General features: G+C 39.1%; 1 protein-coding gene across 9 annotated transcripts in view; it reads right to left on the bottom strand.

Annotated features, from left to right (window-relative positions):
* The window catches only part of rgs3a (regulator of G protein signaling 3a), a 298,899-nt gene that overhangs the window by 246,783 nt on the left and 30,258 nt on the right, over positions 1-21,858 (bottom strand). For 8 of the 9 annotated variants that reach the window (XM_043720033.1, XM_043720039.1, XM_043720038.1 and 5 more), the window contains exon 2: positions 9,488-9,635. The exons of the other annotated variant lie outside the window; for it this stretch is intronic. In XM_043720033.1, the coding sequence (XP_043575968.1) occupies positions 9,488-9,632 (145 nt within the window). In that variant the 5' untranslated portion in view covers positions 9,633-9,635. The remainder of the gene's footprint in view (positions 1-9,487; positions 9,636-21,858) is intronic. 9 annotated transcript variants of the gene reach the window in all.

Here is a 21,858-nt window from a genome sequence, read left to right as displayed (position 1 = left end):
CCTTTTATCTCAGCCCGCTTGGCACACCAGTCTCGTTCCTGAAGAAGGGAATATGCCCGAAACATCGATTTTCCTGTTCCTTGGATGCTGCCTGACCTGCTGCGCTTTTCCAGCAACACATTTTCAGCTCTGATCTCCAGCATCTGCAGTCCTCACTTTCTCCTTTTATTTACACATGCATAGTACATGCTATGGATCCAGCTAGCTCAGAGCCTGATCTTAGAGTGAGCAGAACCTCTGAAACGCTTGCTTATATCCATCAGCCAGGACTCTCTGACGGGAACTGTTAAACTGGTCCAATGAGGGATCTCATTGATGTCCACCTGGTTGACCTCATTCCAATCACTACAACTTCTTTTACATCTCTCTATCTTGCCTGAAACATTTAAATCTGATTGTTAAGCTTACAGTCCTGCCCCTCTCTCAATCAAGTCTCTGTAATAACTATAACATTATAGTTATATGAATTAATCCAAGCTCAATGGCCTTACCGGTCATACTCCTCGCATTAAAACAAATACACCTCAGACCATCAGACCTGCTGTGTTTGATAACCTCTGCCTATCTATTCTTCCTCTTAGCCTTACTGACCTTAGTCTCAGACTCCTCCTTGTTCATGTTACTTGCTGACCGAGTGCTTTGGTACCCACCGCCCCTGTCACACTAATTGAAAACTCTCTTGAATGGCACTAGTAAACTTCCCTGCCAGGATCCTGTTGCCCCTCTAGATGAGGGCAACACATGCTTCTTATGTAGGTCCCACCTACCCAGGAAGACATCCTAATGATCCTCTCTCACACCAGCTCTTTAGCAACTTATATAACTGTACTATTTGCCCATTCCTTGCCTCACTGGCACTTGGCATAGGAAACAATCTTGACATTACTACCCTATTAGGTCTGGCTTTTCAACTTTGTACCTAACTCCCTGAAGTACTTTTGCAGGACGTCAGCTGTCTTTCTGCCCAAGTCATCATTACCCTATGGAGCAATAACCTCTCTCTGCTCACTCTTCCCCTTCAGAACATCTGCGTCCACTCATAGCCATTCATAACCTTGGCACCAGGGAGGCAACACACCACCCTTGAGTATCTCTCACAGCCACAGAAACACCTGTGCCCTTGACTACAGATTCCCCTATCACTACTGCTCACCAACATTTCAATCCTCCTTACTGTACAACACTGCCAGTTCTGGTGCCACTGAATCTGACTATTGCTTTCCCTGAGAGAATGTGTCCAAAATAGTATACCTGTTGGAAGGGGAAGGGACTCCTGCATTGCCTGCCAATCTTCCTGGTGGTTACCCGACTTTTCTCTCTCAGTGCAGCCCTTACCAGTGGTGCAACCAGCTCGTTAAACATGCTTTCCACAACATTCTCAGCCTCATGAATGCTCGGTAGTGAGTCCACCTGCAGCTCCAGGTGCTCCATGCAAGACATCAGAAGCTGCAGGTGAACACTTCCTGTATACATATTCACAAACATTGGAAGTATCCCTGATTTCCCACATATTGCAGGAAGAGCATTCCATGGGGCCATGTTCTCTTGCTATTGCAAAACTTATTGACAACAGACAACAATCCAGGAACTGATGACACAACATTAGCCACTTGTCACCAAACTCAGGTCTCTCATTCCCATTCTATTCCTAGCAGACTACAACTACAAAATAGTAAGTATTTTAATTGCAAAAATATACTTTATTCATAGAAAATCTTTATATACATACAGTTGAAGCAGTTCTGTACAGTCTTTGCCCATGAATAAGAATCAAACATTGGAATTTGGCTTCCAAAAAACCTACAATATTTCTTACTTATATATGACTATATTTACAAATATTTGAGGTATGAGGGGGTCTGGTAACTAAATGGACTCCCAATGTATATTAGCAGAAAGATCCGAGACAGTCATCTTCCCCACTCGCCTCGGTGGCAGCTGCCCTAAGTTTTAGCATGTACCTCAGCACGGCATGTAGTCTGGACCTTGGAAATTGCCAGTCTGCAACATTCAGGCGAGGTCACTCTTTGCAATGGAAGATCTACATGTTTTGTGTAGACCAAAGAGCACCTTTCACTGGTTTGATCCAAGCACAGTTGATATTTGTCTCTGTGAATCCCAGGGAACTGATCAGAGAGCATAGAAACCTATGTCACAGAACTGCTTGAGACAAACTTTGACAAAAACCACTGCATCTCTCTCCAGAGTTTCTCTGCAAAGGCATATTCCAGAAGGAGACATATGACAGTCTCTTAGCAGCTGCAGCAGCACGCAAAGATCAGGCTTGCATAAAGAATCTCCCACGCAGTGCCCTTCTCACCATCAGCCAAGCAATGTCTTGGTGCTTGTTCGAAAGTTCTGGCAATGAGGCAATCTGCCAAATTACTTTAACAGTCTGCTCAGGGAACCATGCAATAGGATCCACCCTCTCTTTTTCCTGCAGGGTCCTAAGGGTACTACCTGATGGACTTGTAGTCAAAGGTGCTTTTCTTTACAAATTTTTCCAAAGGACAGGTGTTACAGAATGTCCAACTACTTGATGCATTCCATATCAAAGCCAGACCCATCCTTCACAGCACCGGGGATGGGTAGATCCTCAGTATACACTGAGGCTTGGTGTTTACGTACCAAGGATCTATGCAGTGCTTGATGCAGCCACATGCAAAAGGTGGCCATCGAGAGGAGAGTAATGTTGGGTATGATTCTGCTCTCCGTATCCAGGTGTCCCTGCAGACATGGTCTGCACTCTGCTGCCTTTTGCCTCGTCAGTTGAAGGATGCAAACCTGAGAGGGGTAACTATCCCAGGCAACAGAGGCCTGTAAGTCCAAACCTCCCTGTAAAATGGACAATGTCAGCATTTTCTGCTTTGATCCACTGTCAGTGATCAGACTCATAAGCACCTGCGACCAGTTCAAACCAGCCTTGGGAGCCAAATTAAATTAAGGCAAGAGCGAGGCCATGTTCTTTGGGAATTGGACTGAATGATCCTTTATCTCTTCCATGGTCATGACAGATTACCTGAAAGTGCTGGGAATATGGTTTAGAAGTGCTGGAACATGCACAAAAACTTGGGAAAAGCATATCACCAAGATGAGGCAGAAACTGGGCTTATGGAAGCACCACTCCCTCTCCATTATGGGTAAAAATCTGGTCATCAGGTGTGGCGTACTGTCAGTGTGGCTCTACATAGCGCAAGTCTGGTCCATTCCTCTGACCTACACTATGCACCAGGTCAAACTCTATCATTCCAGAGCTGCTCTTCACAGATGTGAAGACGGTCCCAAAGACGGTTGAGAAAATAACATTAGCTCCCTGCTTTCTGGATAGAGACCTGGAGCCCCTGGTCGATGAGGTGTGCAGAGGAGAACCATCCTCTATCCTTGGGATCATTAGAAAGATTGTGGCATCAGACCCTATCAGCCTATCTAAAGTTCCCAAATAGGAACATCATAATAGTAAGTGCCACATCTTCTCACTGCTATCTCTGCCACATTCATGTGATGTGGACATTGCTGGCAAGCCAAGCATTTGTTGCCCATCACTAATTGCCTTGAAAACAACTGGTTTACTCGGCCAGTGGGCAATTACGAGTCAAGTCAATTTTTGTGTTTCTGGAGACATGTGTAGGTCGGAGCAGGCAAGGATTGTAAATTTCCCTCACTAAAATGAATTAGTGAAATAAATGGATTTTTGTAAGTCAAGTGTCATCATGGCTACTGCAATGGAGACTAGCTTTACACTCTGGAATGAATGCTTGAACTTAAATTTCATCATCTGCCATGGTGGGATTTGTACCCTTGCTCCCAAAACATTAGCCTAAGCCCCTGGATTATTATTTTACCACTACATCATCCCCTATGTCAACCAGATTTATTCTGAAGTTAGACTTGAAACACAATCTATGATTCCACAATGATTTAGAATCACTAACCCTTGGTTTTACTCTACATCTTATTGAGGTTATGAAAACAGAAATTAACAAGCATCAAAAGTAGCCACAGCACCTAAATGTTCACATGGAATCTAAATCCATGCCTGGCTTTCCAATGTACTCTTAGTTTTCTGTATTAGTAATCTTACAGGGTGAAGTTTGCTATCATTACTGTTCTTTGATTAATTTGTGTATCGGGAAAATACTTCACTCTATTTTGTCCCTCAATCCTGTTAATGTTTGTCTGCAATTGTCTAGTTATGACTTGGCAAATGTTGTCCTTTGACAAATGATGAGGAATCAATCATTTAATTTATGAAGGTGAATGAAATCTAGGTTCAAATCACAAAAATACTCATAACAAAAAGGAGGAGGGACATGCAGGCAGTGTTGTTACTACAGGAGACTCAGAAGGACTTTGACAGAGGAGCACACAGAAAAGCACTGAATGGTTTGCATACCAAAATGCTGGCTGTATTGTCCAGCCTGCTAGTCTATTGTAACTAAGAGTGCTTGAAGGAGTCTAGCTCCAAAATACCACAGGTTCTCATACAGAATTCTCCTCATCAAAGCATCTGTTGCAACTGTATCATGCTGCATCCTCCATACCTACTGCAGCCATTCAATACAGAGGACATTAAATCTTCTGCCCATTCTATTCCACAAGCTACACACAAAGGTATTTAACAGAGGTAGAAATCATATGAGTATGGTTAGCCAACCAGTTCACCAAGCACATTTCACCAGACATTGCATGTACTACTATTGGCAGTGGAAAACGATTCCCAACATTCATCATCAACAAAGTAAATCATCACTCATTACCAAAATTGTAGGTACATTATAGCCAGTTCCATGGCATCAGCCTCTGCATTTTATCCACATCTAAAACAGAGACCTTTCAATTACTTCTCTGAAAATAATTGTTGTCAGTTTGTCTCATACCTGCTCATTACTGCAGTGGTGTCCCTTCCCTGGGGAGTGTCATTCTTTTGGCGAGTGCTTGATCAGAAGACATTTTTCTTCGAATTCAATGTCTACACTAAACTGATAATTTTCAGAGTACACCAAGCAGTCATTGCTAGATTTTTGGTTAGAGAGAGAATTGCTTCATGTTCTTTGCCCTAACCTTTTGCATCTCCATAGCTATGAGCTTGCATAGATGCTCACACTCCAATGACAAATTAGGCAAGAAGTTTGCTGCATTGTTCACAAATTTAACAAACCACTGCACTCCTTTCAAGTCGGTTAGTAACTACATATATGTCACTATCAGGATTAGGGAGGAAGTATTTTCCTGTCATTACATGCCTTTATACTGAGCTTCAGGCATCTACAATTGCACCATATTTTTGTTCAGCTTTAAGCTCATCTGGCAAGACCTCTCTAGCAATCACACTGGTTTTAATTATGAATCTGCAAAAGCTTCTTCCACTGACTCCCTACATCCAGAAACTAACAGATTACCCACAATAGACTCCACTCTGAGAAGATCATTGACCATCTCATATTGTTTCAATGATACTCTTCAGTTCAGCGGAAATGCCAAACAGCTTGTGATACAATCCATCTCCTAAATGGTATCCAGACTTAAGAAAACTGCTGCTTTCATCAGTTGCCGGCAACATTCTTCACACTGAAGGCAGTAAAAACCTTTGCCCTAGGCAGGTCATAGAAAGGCTTCTTCAATGGTTAACATTAAGTAATGAGGACTCTCCAAAGCTTTAGGGAAACCCTTGTGATCTTAGAAATACTGTTTCCAGGTCTTATTTACTGTTACCACGCTGCTAACCCAGTCTGTAGATGCTGTCCCTCCTTGGCAAGTGGCCCCATAATTTCATCTACATTAGATAATGTCACTTAAAGGACCTGTAAGAACCTCTTTGTAATCTTCTAGAATCTGCTCAGCAGTTAATCGCTTACTAGTTTTAAAATACATGATCTATCTTCTGACACATTCCAAGCTTTAGACTTGTCTCAGCTGAAATGAGTGAATTTTGCTTCACATCTACTATCTTGAATGCAGATCTTCATTCTTTTCATTGTGCTGGGCTCTCAGCTTTATTTGTCCTTTTGGTAAGAGTATTGTTCCAGCATATAGCCTTAACCTACCTTTGAGAGCTTCATTTTTGGGTGGCCATCTTGAGCAACTTCACACAAGTTGCACAAAATAAAAGCACTTATTTGAAAGTTGATTGCTGTTTGCTGCTTTCCTTTGAGTAGTTATCATTTGAACAGTCATCAACCATTCATCATACTTAGACCTGATGATGCCAATCAATTGAAAGACAAAAAGTTATTTGTCAGAACATTGGCTGAAATGTCTCAGCAGCCACCTTCATAGGTTTATCATGCTTTTTTCTGGCTTAACTTCTGCATGCAAAATAATTCAGCTTCTTACAGTTCAAACACTGCCATCTCCACTCGGTACAAGCTTTACTTTTGTGTGATTATCTCAACAATATTTACATTCTGCCTTCTGGCCCTGATATTTTGGCTGACTTTTCTGCAAATATTCCTTCCCAGTTCCTATGGATTGGAAGGAAGCTAATGTAACCCAATTATTTAAATGAAAAAAAAAAGAGGTAGACAGAAAACAGAGAATTATAGACTGGTTAGCCTGACGTTAGTAGTAGGCAAGGTCCTAGAGTCCATTTTGAAAGATTTAATAGCACAGCACTCAAAAGGACATTCAGGATTGGACAGGGTCAGCATTAATTTACAAAAGGGAAATCATGCTTGACAAATCTATTGAAACCTTTTAAAAAGATTTAGCTAGTCGAGTTGATAAGAGGGACACAGTAGATGTGGTTTCATTGATCTTTCAAAAAGCTTTTGGTAAGATCCTACTGAAGAAATTGGTGTGTAAAATTAAGGTATGTGATTGGGGGTAGTGCACTGACACGAATACTCACTGGCAGACAAAAAAACAGGAATAAATGGTTCATTTAACCAATGTCAGCCAGGAACTTGTGGGGTACCGCAGAGATCAACACTTGGATGCCAGATATTCATGTATATTAATGATGCAAATGAGGGAATTAAATGTAATATCTCCATGTTTGCAGGCAACACAAAGCTGGGAGGAAAAAATGAACTGAGGAGGGTGCAAAAATGCTTCACTGATTGGACAAGTTGAGTGAGTAGGCATATGCATGGTAGTATAGGTTTAAAACGGTTAAATGTGTATGTCTATACACATTGAGAGCTTTCTTGAAATCATGTTTCTCTTCTCTCAGTAAACATGCTATTGCTGCTGGATTCCTTATGCCTAAGTGAATCTTATTTCTGACTAAATAGTCTTTCAATTGTCCAAACTGACAGGATTCAGCTGAATATATTAAGAGTCATGTACTAATCAACAGTCTCACTTGCCGCAGGTTCTGATGGTGAACACATACTATTTGTAAGTGACGTTACAGTTCAAAGTTTAACTTCAAAGACTTCAGAAAACACTGGTTGGCTGTTCAGATCCTCAGAACCTGACTGTATTCTGGCTTTATTCTTTCCCTATCAATGATAGCATGGTTGCTACTCCTTTGACTTAATTGTGTAGCTGTGTTATAATTTTACCATTGATAATGGAAAAACATACCAATTCTGCCTCCTAGTTCCTTTAATTTTTGCAGCAGGAGGGAATAAAAGAATCCATAGCCACATGACTCATTCAATAAATCAAACATGCAGATTGTTAATTTCCACATCTTTGCTGTAGCTGGCTCTCTTGTGGCTCTGAAAATTTATTCAGCTCCAGATATCCTGATAACATATTTCGAGTACTCCACCTATGGGTTGTCACAGATTGTACACAAATATACCTATAGCAATGGGAGAAGGCACATGATGATAACAAGCCAGCCAGTACACACTACAATTTTTTCCAATGACTGTCAATGAAGATGTTGCAAAATCCACCAACTACAATAAATCAATCATTTAGTCCAGTGTACTTTCAGAGAGCACACAACAGCGGAAGTCATTCTAAATGATCTGATCTGCAATAAAAATAAAGAGAACTGCAGATGCTGTAAATCAGAAACAAAAATAGAAATTACTGGAAAAGCTGAACAGCTGGCAGCATCTTGGACAGAAATCAGAGTTAATATTTCAGGTCAAGTCACCTTTCCTCAGAACAGATTTTCCAGCAATTTGTTTTTCTACCTGATCTGTAAGTTGGCTTTGAGGCCTTTTAAATAACATCACTGCAGGTTTCTTCCAAACGATGTGCAAGGAGGATTGAAATAGTTGATCCTTGTGCCTGCTCTGCCTTTCAATAAGATCATGTCTGATCTAATCGTGCTCTCACCCACAATTGCAAGTTCCTGACTTCTCCCCCACTCCATCACTACCACCATAGCCCTAGACTCCTTGGTCTATCTGAAATCTACTGAACTCCACCTTGAGTAAATTAATACAACATCCACTACTTTCTAGTGCAGTGAATTCCACAGGTTTGATAACTCTCGGAAAGAAAAAACATCTAATTTCCGCCATGCAAGAGAGAGCTCCTGTTCATAAAGCGTATCCCCAATTCTAGTCTCCCCTACAATAGGAAACATCATCCCAGTATCCACCCTATCAAGGGAGAAGCAAACTGAAGGAAAAAGATAACTGCACAATAATAATTTTACACAATTTTGTTTCAATATGAAGGATAGAAGCTCGCAAAGGAATTCAACAATCCTTTCAGGTACATCCAGAGATTTGTAAGAGTCAAGTAATAAAATAATTCCACAGGCAGTTACCATGTCACAGTTATATTACACCTGTAATTGTCCTGTAGCATTGTTTTTATGACTGTATTGCCATTGAACATACTTTCATTCTCCCACTACAGCTGCTTAACAAAAGCATTGTTCTTACCCAGCTTCTAAACACTACTAAACATTTTGCTGGGGAACAGACAAAAGATCGAGCTGACTTCCCCAATAATTGCCTCACTAGCATCCTTAGTTCCATCCCACATGAACTCCGACTCATCGAAGATTTTTAGTTCCATACTCTAACCCTCACACACATTATACATGATTTAACTACCTTAAGATTACTTCTGTAAATATATTCTGGGCTTGACGCTAACATTGTCATGGCTGCAATTAGCCGCCTGAACATGAAGTGCTAACTATAAATTTGGAGTAATTTGTTTACCACACCAGCGGATGGAGGATGGAGTTAGGCCCACCAATCTTCAAGCCGATCCTGGGTGGCCAAAGAGGTGGATGAGTGCCAAGCAGGTTGGTTAGAAAGTCCACCTTTATTCATTAGTTGCAACAGTAGCAGTTAGGCCTCCTGCCCTCACCCATCGCATCATCTCCTATGTAAACCTACTTTCCATGGCATCGTGCATCCACCTGGCCAACGTAATGCTAACTCATCTTCCCAGCCACACCGATGGTTCTTCTTACCTTCCAGGCTAACTTAATAACTTATGCCCTGTAAATCTAACTACAGTGATTTATTAAAGTATATTGAATTAAAAAACATTTTTATCATTTTCCATTGTCTAAAATGTTGCAACTTTTCTAAATTTGGCAAAATTGGAAACAGTTCTGTACCTTTTCCTTTTACACTGACATGACTAATCTTCCTCTTCCTTTTAGGGTAAGAGGAATTTTTCACCAATGAAGTGGCAATGACTGGCTCTTCAATATTGACTACATATATACTCTGGGACTCGGGATTTTTCGGTCTTTGTTCCATTTCCTGAAAAAGGAGAAAAATTGATATTCAGAACAATTTACAGCTATTTCTTAGCTCCTCCAATAGCCTATGAGTGTAACATTAGACCATACGTAATGCACAGTTCTCAAGTTTAGCATGAAAGTAAGGGGACAAGTTCCAGTTAGAATTCCTGATCAGTGCTGATTTCAGTAAAACTAAGCTGACATTCCAAGTGGAGCAACGATTGTCCTCAGCACCTCTTGGCTAAAGGAAAGGGGGGGAGAAAGCATCAACCCAAGTTTCCAGGTAAGTTTAAAGAGTACTAAAATAAAAAGAACAAAATAGAAAAGCACATACGTAGAATTCACAGCAAAACAATAATGTAAATAAATAAGTATGATCTGATATCACAGTAAAAACATAGCTTCAGGGGAAATAGTTTAGAATGTGAATATTGAAGGTAATTTGGCAAGGACAAGAAGCTTGGAAAATATGGATGTGGCTCTGTTAATTAATTGTGGTACAGACATAATAGGAGAAAAGTGACCAATGTTCCGGAAATCAGAGTATGGAAGTGGTTTGGCAGAGATGAGAAATAATAAAGTCACATGAGTGGGAGTACCAATCCCCACCAATGGTAATTACACTATAAGATGGCATATAAAGGAAGAAATAATGGGAACTTTTCAGCAAAGAATAGCAATAATCATGGGGGATTTTAATCTGAATGTAGACTATAAAAATCAGAAAAGGGAACCAAGAGGAGGAGTTCATATAATGTGCTTGGAGTAGCTTCTTTGCACAGCATGTTCTAGATTGAATCAGAAAGCAGGGTGCACTTATCCTGACTTTGTGCAAGAAAACAGGATTAATTAATGAGCACATAATGAAGACACACTTAGATAGTAGCGATCTTCATATGATTGAACTATGCATTCAATTTGAGGGAGACAGAAGTGGATCCTGAACTAATAATATAAACCTTAGGAAGGGAAATGTGGAGGTGTTATAAGGAGGGTTAGCTATTGTGGGCAGGCAAAATAAGTGAAATTATAGGTCAATAGATACACAGAGGCATTCAAAGGGACATATAAGCATACTGAGTGTAGAAAAATTCTAAGAAAGAAAACTCCCAAGGAAGCAATTCACCGTGATTAAACAAAGTTAAAACAAGCATCAACTTAAAGGGAAAGCACTAACTGCACAAATACGGGTGGCAGATCAGAAGACAAGGGAGAACACAAACAACATCGAAGAATTACTAACGTCCTTGGGCTATGAGACCCTCATCCTAGGATCCCAATAGCTAGAGAGATTGTTGATAAATTGGTTTTTATTTTCAAAATCCCAAGATTCAGACAGGTTCCATTAGAATGGAAAATAGCAAATACAACTTAAAAAGGGACCAAGCCAAAAACTACATGCCAGTTAGTTTAACATCTGTCAGGGGAAAGATATTAGAAGCTTTTTTTAAAATCACGGTCGGACACATGAAAAATTCCTAGTAGTTAGGCCAAAGAGGTTACAACTAAAGGTAATTTGAAAGAGTTGGCATTGTGTTGTGAAGCGAATATCATGTTTAACCACTTTATTTCACTTGTTTGAAGTACCATCACATACTGCAGACTAACGAGGTGCAGGTAAATGTACTATACTTAGATTTCCAAAAGACATTCAATAATATGTCACATCAAAGTTCAATGTGGAAAATAAATGTTTGGGTGTGGATGGTATCAGAGGAACATAGATAGAAGATTGGCTGGCTGACAGAAAACAGAATACATAGAACAGTCTTTGTCTGATAAACATGATATCATGACATCTTACAATTTATATTGATGACTTAGAGGAAGTGAAGGACAGCATAGTGGCTAAATGTACAGACAACCCAAAAATAGGAAATAAAGTGTTTGTAAAACAAGAGGACAGGTTGCGTAAATGGGCAAACATCTGGCAGGCAGTCTATAATATGGGAACTTGTGAAGGCGTTCATTTTCAGGGGAAGAATGTAAAGCATATTATTACTTAAACAAAGAATTGCTACAGAAATCCTAAGTGAAGAGGAATTTAGGTGTTCTAGTGAATGTGTCACAAAAAGTTACCACAGAAGATCCCCTCCTTACAAATATCTGACTTCTGAACATGATCCCATACAGGGGAATTTTAAATATCTGACAGAGGGACATTTCTTGTACTAACAAACAGCTGCTTTAACATTGTTGTACATAGTGTTCCAACTTGCAAACAAATTAACTTGCAAACAGACCCCAGAATGTAACCTGTTTGCAATCTGGGGACTTGCCTGTATATAGTTACAGTTTATAATCAAAGCGCCTCATGGAGTGAAAGCATTTATTAGAACAGGAATTGAACATGGACGTGAGAATCTTGTTATGCTTCAGTTATGCAGGGAATTGACAAGATCATATCTTGATTGCTGTATGCAGTTTTGGTACCTTGATTAAAGAAGAACATAAAATCAGTTGGAGTCAGTACAGAGATGGCTTACTGGATTGATACCTGGAATGAGGAAGTTATTTTGTGATGAAAGTTTGGACAGTCCAGATTGATTTTGACTGGAGTTTAGAAGGAGGGTGACTTGGTTGAAATGTACAAAATCCTGAATGGTCTTGATAAGGTGGACATGGAAAGCAAAACAGAGACAGATTTCTTAGATTTCTTCATCCTTCAGGCCATTAATCAAAAAAAGTGTCATTTTTAAAGCAAATCAATCAATCTTCATTCATCCCGCCCAAGCTTTGTGAATTTGTCTTATTACAAAAGTAACTATTTCAATTGCTAGTAACTGTGAAACAGAGAGCTAAATAGAATAAATCTGAAAGCAGACAAAGCTAAGATGATGCCACAACAATTGTTGTTGCCAAAGGATGGAGATGAAAATGGAATAAATGAGAAGTGGAGGACCAAAGTAGCTGATGAGGTTCATATTATTTCCATAACCTTCACTGGGTAAAACTGGTAGACGATTTCTGTCCAGACCATATCACACCAACCACAAAAGGAAATAAGAAAGCAAGAAAGGAAGAAAGAAAACAGAAAAGGTCATACAAAGCAACAAAAGGAATTTTTAAGAGATGTAGAAGCTGAAGAGGAGCAAAGAGAAAGTGCAAGCAAGCATGAGAGGCGTCAAAAAGTGAAACAACATTATTATTGGGAGATTACTTTGTCCCAATTGGTACACAACAGCACAGGATGTCAATGTTTCTGAGAACGAGTATCATTGGTAATAATTGATGCTACATCTCCACCTTTTGGACAATACGAGCACTGTAGCTATTTAACAAAATGAACATGAGTTACTAATGAAATATTACCAGCTTTAAAGACAAATTCCATTGATTCATAAAGAAAATTGTCACAGGTTTCCTCTGAAATCACATGACAGTATTGAGACTTGGTAAAATGTACTCTCAATGAATATATTATTTGTAAGGTGAGGAAACGTTAAGACAAGTATCATATTTACTGAACAGATGCAAAGCAAAGTTTTAAAACTCCCCCACTCCACCCCCAAATTTTGATATACAGCAAAGTTTGTTTTAACTAGCACCTTACAAACTGGCACTCTTGACAAATTGGCAAAAATTATATACCTCAAATACCTCAAGTTTCCAGTCTTAGCACGATCTCTGCAATTGCCGAAAGCTCTATTGAAGGTTTGAGTGAGAAGACCTTCTGCTGGTAAGTTTTATTTAAGGCAAAGTTGGATTATTATTTAAGTGATTAAGATGTAAATAAAGCATAACAGTGATGTGTATACCCTGTGTTATTGTTTCTATTAGTGTTTGTTTTTACATTATGTGGATCTCTTGATCAACCAGCACACTCCCGGTCCCGTAAGTGCTGGCTAATATAAAAACTGCTATTCGTTTGCACAGCAAAAAGTACTTCTGTCATTCCATATCAGAAATCGAATGCAACAAAAACATTTTCTACCATCTGTAAAATTATTTTTAAGCCTATTCCAATTGGAAGTCTGCCTGCAAAAAAAAGTGTTCCAACATCAAGATGAACCAAGGTGCAACCCCTATAATTGTGGAATGGCCTTTACTGCTTCAAAGGTCCATCACTGAGGCAGTAGTTCAAAGTATTGGAGATAATGGAAGGTCCATGAATAATCCTCATTTCCATATCATACTTCTCTCATTCCTCAATCTCCTTTGATTTACAAGTTGGTAATAGTAAATCATGCAATTCATTTGTTAGAAGAGTAGAGTATTCAGCTTCTCAATTACATTTTGCCAGTCAATGTATAACCTGCAACACCAACTGCACATATCCCCTTATAGCCCATACTCTTAATGAATTTGGTTAATTTTAAATCAAAGAGTGATAGATGTCTAAAGAAAATTCAACATTTCTACTGCATTCTAAACATTGAAACATTTATTAATTACCTGAACACCTCTTGTACAGACGAGACTTCAGCCTTTTAGCTCATAGATACGGACACAACCACTGTGCCATAAAAGACCTCAAAAAGTAAAGCTGCTTACTGCAAATTATTGAGTGAATGAAACGAAAGGAAGATTCTGCGCTCTTGTCTTGCAGTGGTAGTGTCTCTAACTCTGAACAAGATGCCCCAGGTTCCAGTCATACCTGAGGTGTGTAGAAATATCATGTAACAGGTTGATTAGGAAATACATGTAAAAAATGTATCACAGATGGTACTGACAGGAAATAAGCTGTGTGATTGAGTATACTAAACACAAGGTGAAGTTGTCTTGGGTTTTACGTCAACAGTTTAGATCAAGGTTAACAATGGTAGCAGAGGGTGGTAGCCATATGTGAAGATTAGAAATCAACAGTTTTTTTTAAGATGGAAGATGTAAACTGGAGTTTGCTTTGGCCATTCTTTTCAAAATGTCAGTTAAACAGTTAAGGAACTATTTCCCATCAATGTTCCATGAAACTAGACCTTATGATCATGAAAAAATGAAGTAAAGATACAGACATAGGTATAGCCTTCCAAAGAAAAACAAGCTGTGGAGGTTCCAATGTTGGACTGAGGTAGACAAGGTCAGAAGTTACACATCACCAGGGTATAGTCCAACAGGTTTATTTGAAATCACAAGCTTTCAGAGCACCGATCTTTCGTCGGATGAAGTGACTTCACTTGACAAAAGAACGGCACTCCAAAAGCTTGAGATTTCAAAGAAAAACAAGGTATGGCTTTGGTCCTGTCATTTCCTACTAGAAGCAGAAATGTAATGCATTTTCACAATTAGACTTCAAGAATTATACTGTAGAAAATATTTGGGCAATCTACTGTCATTTATAGATTTAAAAAGAAAGGAGCTGATCATGCCTAAGAGGCATAGTTAGACTGGTTATTCAATAGAAAATGTATAATGGAAGTTAACGGACTATACACAGGGAAAGAAATCTCTTTGGAGATCCCAAATTTAGTGCTCTAAGACATTAAATTGGTGAACACAGATAGACTTGTGGTGTGAATAAGAATTTTACAAACACCATGAGACAATACATTATCCAAAAAGCAGTTTTCGAAATTGCAGATCACATGGAAGGTTTGAGAGAAGGTGGTGGTCACATTGATCAAAGCGATAATACTAGCAGCAAAGAGCTTCAGCCTAACAACTAATGGTATAGTTGTGAACCCACTCAATTGTGTATTTTTACACAATAACTGCAGAGTGCTACCTACAGTCTTTAAATAATAGGACTGAAATAATGTTAAGGAATTTGAGAGTTTGAACCATTTTAGTTTTGGGGATGTCACAATGAAAGTACGAGAGAGAGAAGAGAGAGTGATTTCCATTAAAATGCCTGGTGTAAACTATGATATCAGCACAGGCAAAGTCAAGTGAAATACCTTTAGCTGTTGAGCAGGCTATTTATGAAAAAGGCTCAAACATAACTTGACAACGAATGTGACAAATATTTGAGAAGTTAGTAGATTTACAGTTTAAAGAATTCTAACATATTTTATTCCATGAAGACAACCAAACCCCTTGAATCAAAACATTGTGTTATTGGCATCAGGAATAGAAATTTAAAGGAAAGAAGAGGTTTTCAAGAAAATTCTGCAAGATTTGAAGGCCATCAGAAATAAATTTCAGCCCAGAGAACATAGTATTTAACAAAAGGTGAAAAAGACAGAAGGAATAGAAAGATCTGTGTAAGGTTATTGGTAGTGAAGGACAAACATAAATGTTACAGCTATCGGTAGTTACAAACTGGAAGGTAAATTGATAACAGAATTCATACAAAAAGAGTAGGATAGCTGGAAAGAACTTGATGCAAACACCAAAAAAAAAAGGTAACAACCAGCTTTATCTCACACACACACATATATAGAAAAAGTACTCCCTGATGAAACACGCAAGGCACAGGTCAAACTATTGGCTTAGATTTTTGGAAAATTACTCCTGGGAATGCAAGTTAAATAAAAACATTTCAAAGGCAAGAATTTTTGAAACCACCTAACAATGATGATATAGAAGGGAAGCTATGGAAATTAAGTAAATGTATTTAATGGGGTTGACTGATGCAGTGAGAGGGGACATTTGACCTCGGCCCTTCGGGTGACCATACTCCATGGCAGACTTTGGGATGGGCAACAACGAAAAGTGGCCGATAGCCAAGTTCAATACCCATTGGAATGGCCTCAACCGGGACCATGGGTTCATGTCACACTACAGGTGACCCCATTGCACTACACACACAGATGCAGACAACACACAGACACGCCTACAGACCCATACACTCAAGCAGACTCTCTCTCATACCCTCTCAGACTTATAACCCTTTACACTCACACTGACACACATACACACTCACAGACACTCAAACCCTGACAGCAACCACCACCTCCCAACCCCACCCAAACACACACACCCACATGCACACATACACATACGTTTGTGGGGCGAATTTGTACTTGCAGAATTACATTTTACTTTGCTCAAAAACTGCATGAACCCATGTAGGATTCTGTAAATCTATTTTTTTAGATTAGAATCAGTCTGACCATTGTGGCACAGAGTCTCATACAGGGCACCTCACACCTTAAATGCATTATCTGGGCCGACATGACACAGATTGTAAAAGTTCACTTGAGAATGTAACTTTTAAAAACGTTTTGTGATTTTCATATGGGAAATCATGTCTGACAAACTTGATTGAGTTTTTTGAAAAAGTAACAAAGAAGATTGATGAGGGCAGAGCGGTAGATGTGATCTATATGGACTTCAGTAAGGCGCTCAACACGGTTCCCCATGGGAGACTGATTAGATCTCACAGAATACAGGGAGAACTAGCCATTTGAATACAGAACTGGCTCAAAGGTAGAAGACAGAGGGTGGTGGTAGAGGGTTGTTTTTCAGACTGGAGGCCTGTAACCAGTAGAGTGCCACAAGGATCGGTGCTGGGTCCTCTACTTCTTGTCATTTACGTAAATGATTTGGATGCGAGCATAAGAGGTATAGTTAGTAAGTTTGCAGATGACACCAAAATTGGAGGTGTATTGGACAGTGAAGAGAGTTACCACAGATTACAACAGGATCTGGACCAGATGGGCCAATGGGCTGAGAAGTGGCAGATGGAGTTTAATTCAGATAAATGCGAGGTGCTGCATTTTGGGAAAGCAAATTTAGCAGGACTTTGACATTTAATGGTAAGGTCCAAGGGAATGTTGCTGAACAAAGGAACCTTGGAGTGCAGGTTCAATGCTCCTTGAAAGTGGAGTCACAGGTAGATAGGATATTGAAGAAGGCGTCAGGTATGCTTGCCTTTATTGGTCAGAGTATTGAGTACAGGAATTGGGAGGTCATGTTGCGGCTGTACAGGACATTGGTTTGGCCACTGTTGGAATATTGCGTGCAATTCTGGTCTCCTTCCTATCCAAAGGATGTTGTGAAACTTGAAAGGGTTCAGAAAGGATTTACAAGGATGTTGCCAGGGTTGGAGGATTTGAGCTAGAGGGAGAGGCTGAACAGGCTGGGGCTGTTTTCCCTGGAGCATTGGAGGGTGAGGGGTGACCTTATACAGGTTTCCAAAATTATGAGGGGCATGGATAAGGTAAATAGACAAAAGTCTTTTCCCTGGGTTCAGGGAGTCCAGAACTAGAGGGCATATGTTTAGGGTGAGAGGGGAAAGATATGAGAGACACCCAAGGGGCAACTTTTTCACACAGAGGGTGGTACTAGTATGGAATGAGCTGCCAGAGGAAGTGGTGGAGGCTAGTACAATTGCACAATTTAAGAGGCATTTGGATGGGTATATGAATAGAAAAGGTTTGGAGGGATATGGGCCGGGTGCTGGCAGGTGGGACTAGATTGGGTTGGATATCTGGTCGGCATGGACGGGTTGGACCGAAGGGTCTGTTTCCATGCTGTACGTCTCTATGGCTCTATGAAAGAACTGAAACCAACATGGTCATTCTAAAAGGTGAGAGACTTATTAACAAACATAGGTATTTTCCAATATATAATTTCAGTTACATCACACTGTAAACTTTTGCCATAAATTCTGTGTCTTACGATCTTATACTCTACAACCACCTGATGAAGGAGCAGCGCTCAGAAAGCTAATGCTTCCAAATAACCTGCTGGACTATAACCTGGTGTTCTGCGATTTTTAACAGTGAGGGTACAGTTTTTCTCAGCTGGGTCAGTCTTGCTGAAAGTAAACTATACTCATTTTAAAGCAGGCCCAGAAAAATCATGTCAGAAAGACAAGCTGAAAGGCCTCCTTATGATATACACTGAAGGAGAGATGCTATTGAATTTGAATGATACATGATAGATAATTTTAATTTAAGCCTGGAAGCCTGATGTTGGGTGCCTTTAAATATAGAGGCTCTGATGTTAAGCAGGATGCATCAGGAATGACTTTGGGTAATCAGTCTTGCTAGGAAAGTGTTAATCGCACCCCGATCAATTGGGTTATTCAAGGATTGTTTCTTCCCTGGATGTAAAAATAGATGAGTTAAGAAATGTGACTGAAAGTTAAACTGGTTACATTCTCTGATTGGACCTGATGCCAGTTATGATGCAATTAGAACACAGTATTATGATGAATGCACTGTTGTTGGGAAAGTCTGAGAGCAAGTAAAAATAGTAAGTTAAATTTGCAAACATACACACTCCATTTCCCAACCTTGGGTGACCCACAAGATATGAAGCTAGCCCTTTTTAGCAATGCTGCCAATCTTCCAGATATTCTACTACGGCAAGGTTCATCACATTCATGGTGAGAAAGGAAAATACATGTTTGTTAGCCTGGGAAGCCAAGAAAATAAAACAAGTAGTTCAAAATACCTTATCTGATAATACACTGGTACCAGTGGAAGTAATAAACATGCAGGTGTATGTGTTCAAAATTCTGAAGGAAATCTTACAGAAGGACAATTTTAGAAAGAATTGCCCATAGAGTGTGAGGTGGATAACCATTCGCTTTGCAACAACGTACATTTGACAAAAGGTGTGCATGGACAAATGCTAGTGTCACATCTCAGTTTAGTAGAAATCGAGGCCCAATGTTCCCAGGGTAATCAACATGAAAAAAAACTACTTATTTAAAATTCCCAATTTACCTAAGGTTAAAAGAAAGCTCTCAGCTTTCTGTATTGAAGAAAGTAACTTCTTATTACAAACAAAGTGTTTTTGAGCAATGGCATTTAGTAAATTGGAATTACTGACATGTAGATCAAAAACTTTATTCTTTCTTAAACATTCCCCCTCACACATGTATGAGGGACAGAAAGACATTAACATCAAGCGTGGAAAACAGAAAAAAACACACAAACCAGAGGAACACAGTTCAATGGCACCCATCTGGACGCAGAATATGATGAGTTTGCCTTTTTTTAAAAAAAAAGAAAGCTTCTTTGCTGTTGATACAGGTTGGTGCACATCAATGCTGATTTTCAGTTATTGGTTGAAAATTCATCCTCGCACTGTTCTTTAAGGGAGTTTTATTTCTCCTTCAATAGGGCATTTGTTGAGAAAAGTGAGTGGAAGACAGGTAGCTGGTTCTGGAACTTTCCAGTTCCTCCACAAAGAGACAGTCTACAAAGAAAAAGCATCATAAAAGTCTGCAATTTTCTGCAACACTAGCTTCTCACAGTGATGATCACCTCATCAGAAATAATCAAAATGCGGTCAGAGCAATTTCCCTTAGATCAGAATTCTTCAGCTCCGTGGCAACTTCTTCTGCTTTCCATGTTCCAAACTACTGCAACATTGTATAAAATACACAAATCTACCCAGTAAACAGGATTTTAAAAACTGCAGCCATCTCTTTGTACAGTCTCCTTGGCTTAAAGCAACTGCCTCCTGTTTTCAGTCCACAGTCCAAAAATAAAAGGAAATAAAACGATGTAGTTTGTACACTGGTACCTGTATAAAAAGGAATGCTAGAAAGAAAAGAGATTTCCAAAACTAAAGTGAAAAGAAACAAATCACCATTTGTCAAAGAAACAACATGCAATCAAATAAATTACAGAAAGTCCTCAAAGAGGGGGAACCTGGTGGAATGAATTAAAAGAACATCAAGAAAAACATTTTGTTTGGCCCATTTTGTGGTTAAACTATTTTTTTAATAAGAAATTGGGATTTTAGAAAGTTGTATAATAAACAGATGTAGAACATGAAAAAATCTTTGATTTTCTGTTCAAGTATTGTTTATTCATCTTTGAAGGTTTTATTTGGAGAGAAGAGGGGAATCTGTCAGGATAGCAACAGTTGAGCTGGTGACTGAGCCTAATTGATGGATTACATGCCTCAGTAATGAGATACTGGCAGTACTACATACATTATTATCTAGTCATTACACTCTACCCTCAAAGAAAGCATCTTGAGTTTGATTTCACCAACAGTCTTGGATGAGTGCTGACAATCCTCCATTCCATGACTGGCAAAAATTATTTTTCTCCATCCCCACCAACTGTTCCCTTTAGTAACAGGAAATCTCCAATCAAATCAAGAAATGAGGTGAGAGTGAATGCCTTTTTACAACAAGGCAGGATTTGACCAAGTGTCAACTAAAATAAATAATGTGGCTACAAGTGCAGGCTTTAAATTCTGCAAATAACTTATTGCATAATTTATCAAAAACTGTCCACCATTTACAAGCTACAAATCAGGAGTATAATGCAATATTCTCCATTTATCTGGCTGTGTGGGACTGCAAAAACTCAAAACCCTCAGTACAATCAAAGACAAAGTACTTGATCTGGTTGGCAACCCATCCACCAACTTCAGCATGCATTCCCTCTCTGTTGACACTGTGGGAGTGTGGTGCACCATATACAAGATCACTGCTGCAATTTAACAAGCATCCTTTGACAACACCTTCCAAACCAACAATTTCTGCCACCTAGAAAGATGATAACAGCAGACTCACAGGAACACTAATATTTTAGTGTGTCCCTCCAAACCACATAACATTTTTTCTTGGAACTATCATTCCTTCAGTCAAAATCCTAAATGCACGAAGAGTGCTATTGTGTACCTATCAGATGGACTGTAGAGATTTGACAAGATGGTATAATACCACCTCCAAAAAGCAATTAGGAATAAGCAGCACATGTTCTCCTTACCTGCAAAATTTACAGCTCTTGGGAAAATAAACACCCATTAACATTACGAATTCTATAAGCCCATTAGATCCTCTATAAAATGTGTGATACCTCTAACATCTTGAGATATAAAACACTCTCATAGACATTTCATTTTTTGTACCTGTTTGAAACATGTCAATGGCAATGTATATAGATACCAAAGTCTCTCTGAACTTCCAATGTTCTAGTTTCTCACTATTTAGAAAATGCAGTCTATTTATTGGGTGGGTACCTAAATAACCTCACTTGTTTATTACAGTAGGTTCTTATTACTGTCGAATAAGCTTTTTAAAATCTGTATCTACTTTTTATGGCTACTGTTCCTGTGCACCAGTACACAATTCTGTGTGACCATTTCAAGTCAGTTTAAAGCTATTATAAATTGGAAGTTCAGACTATTTAAAATTTTAATTCAGAATTATTCAACGACAAATCTCTTTATAAAGCACAGTCAGTGTTTGCATCATTGTTTCCTCAAGGTATTCATTTTGAAAAATTTCCAAAACATGGCAGGACTAATTTACACAAAATTCCATAAAGACAGTGAAGAATAGCTTTTGCATTTATATCTGAACATTACTGAAGGTGATGGTTAAAACAATTATATAAATCTCTCGATAAAGTCAACATTAGGAACTAATTTTTGTTTCTGAAACA

Source organism: Chiloscyllium plagiosum, chromosome 30 (assembly GCF_004010195.1).
Source record: "Chiloscyllium plagiosum isolate BGI_BamShark_2017 chromosome 30, ASM401019v2, whole genome shotgun sequence".
NCBI classification, from domain to species: domain Eukaryota; kingdom Metazoa; phylum Chordata; class Chondrichthyes; order Orectolobiformes; family Hemiscylliidae; genus Chiloscyllium; species Chiloscyllium plagiosum.
This window is presented reverse-complemented; position numbering and strand designations above follow the sequence as displayed.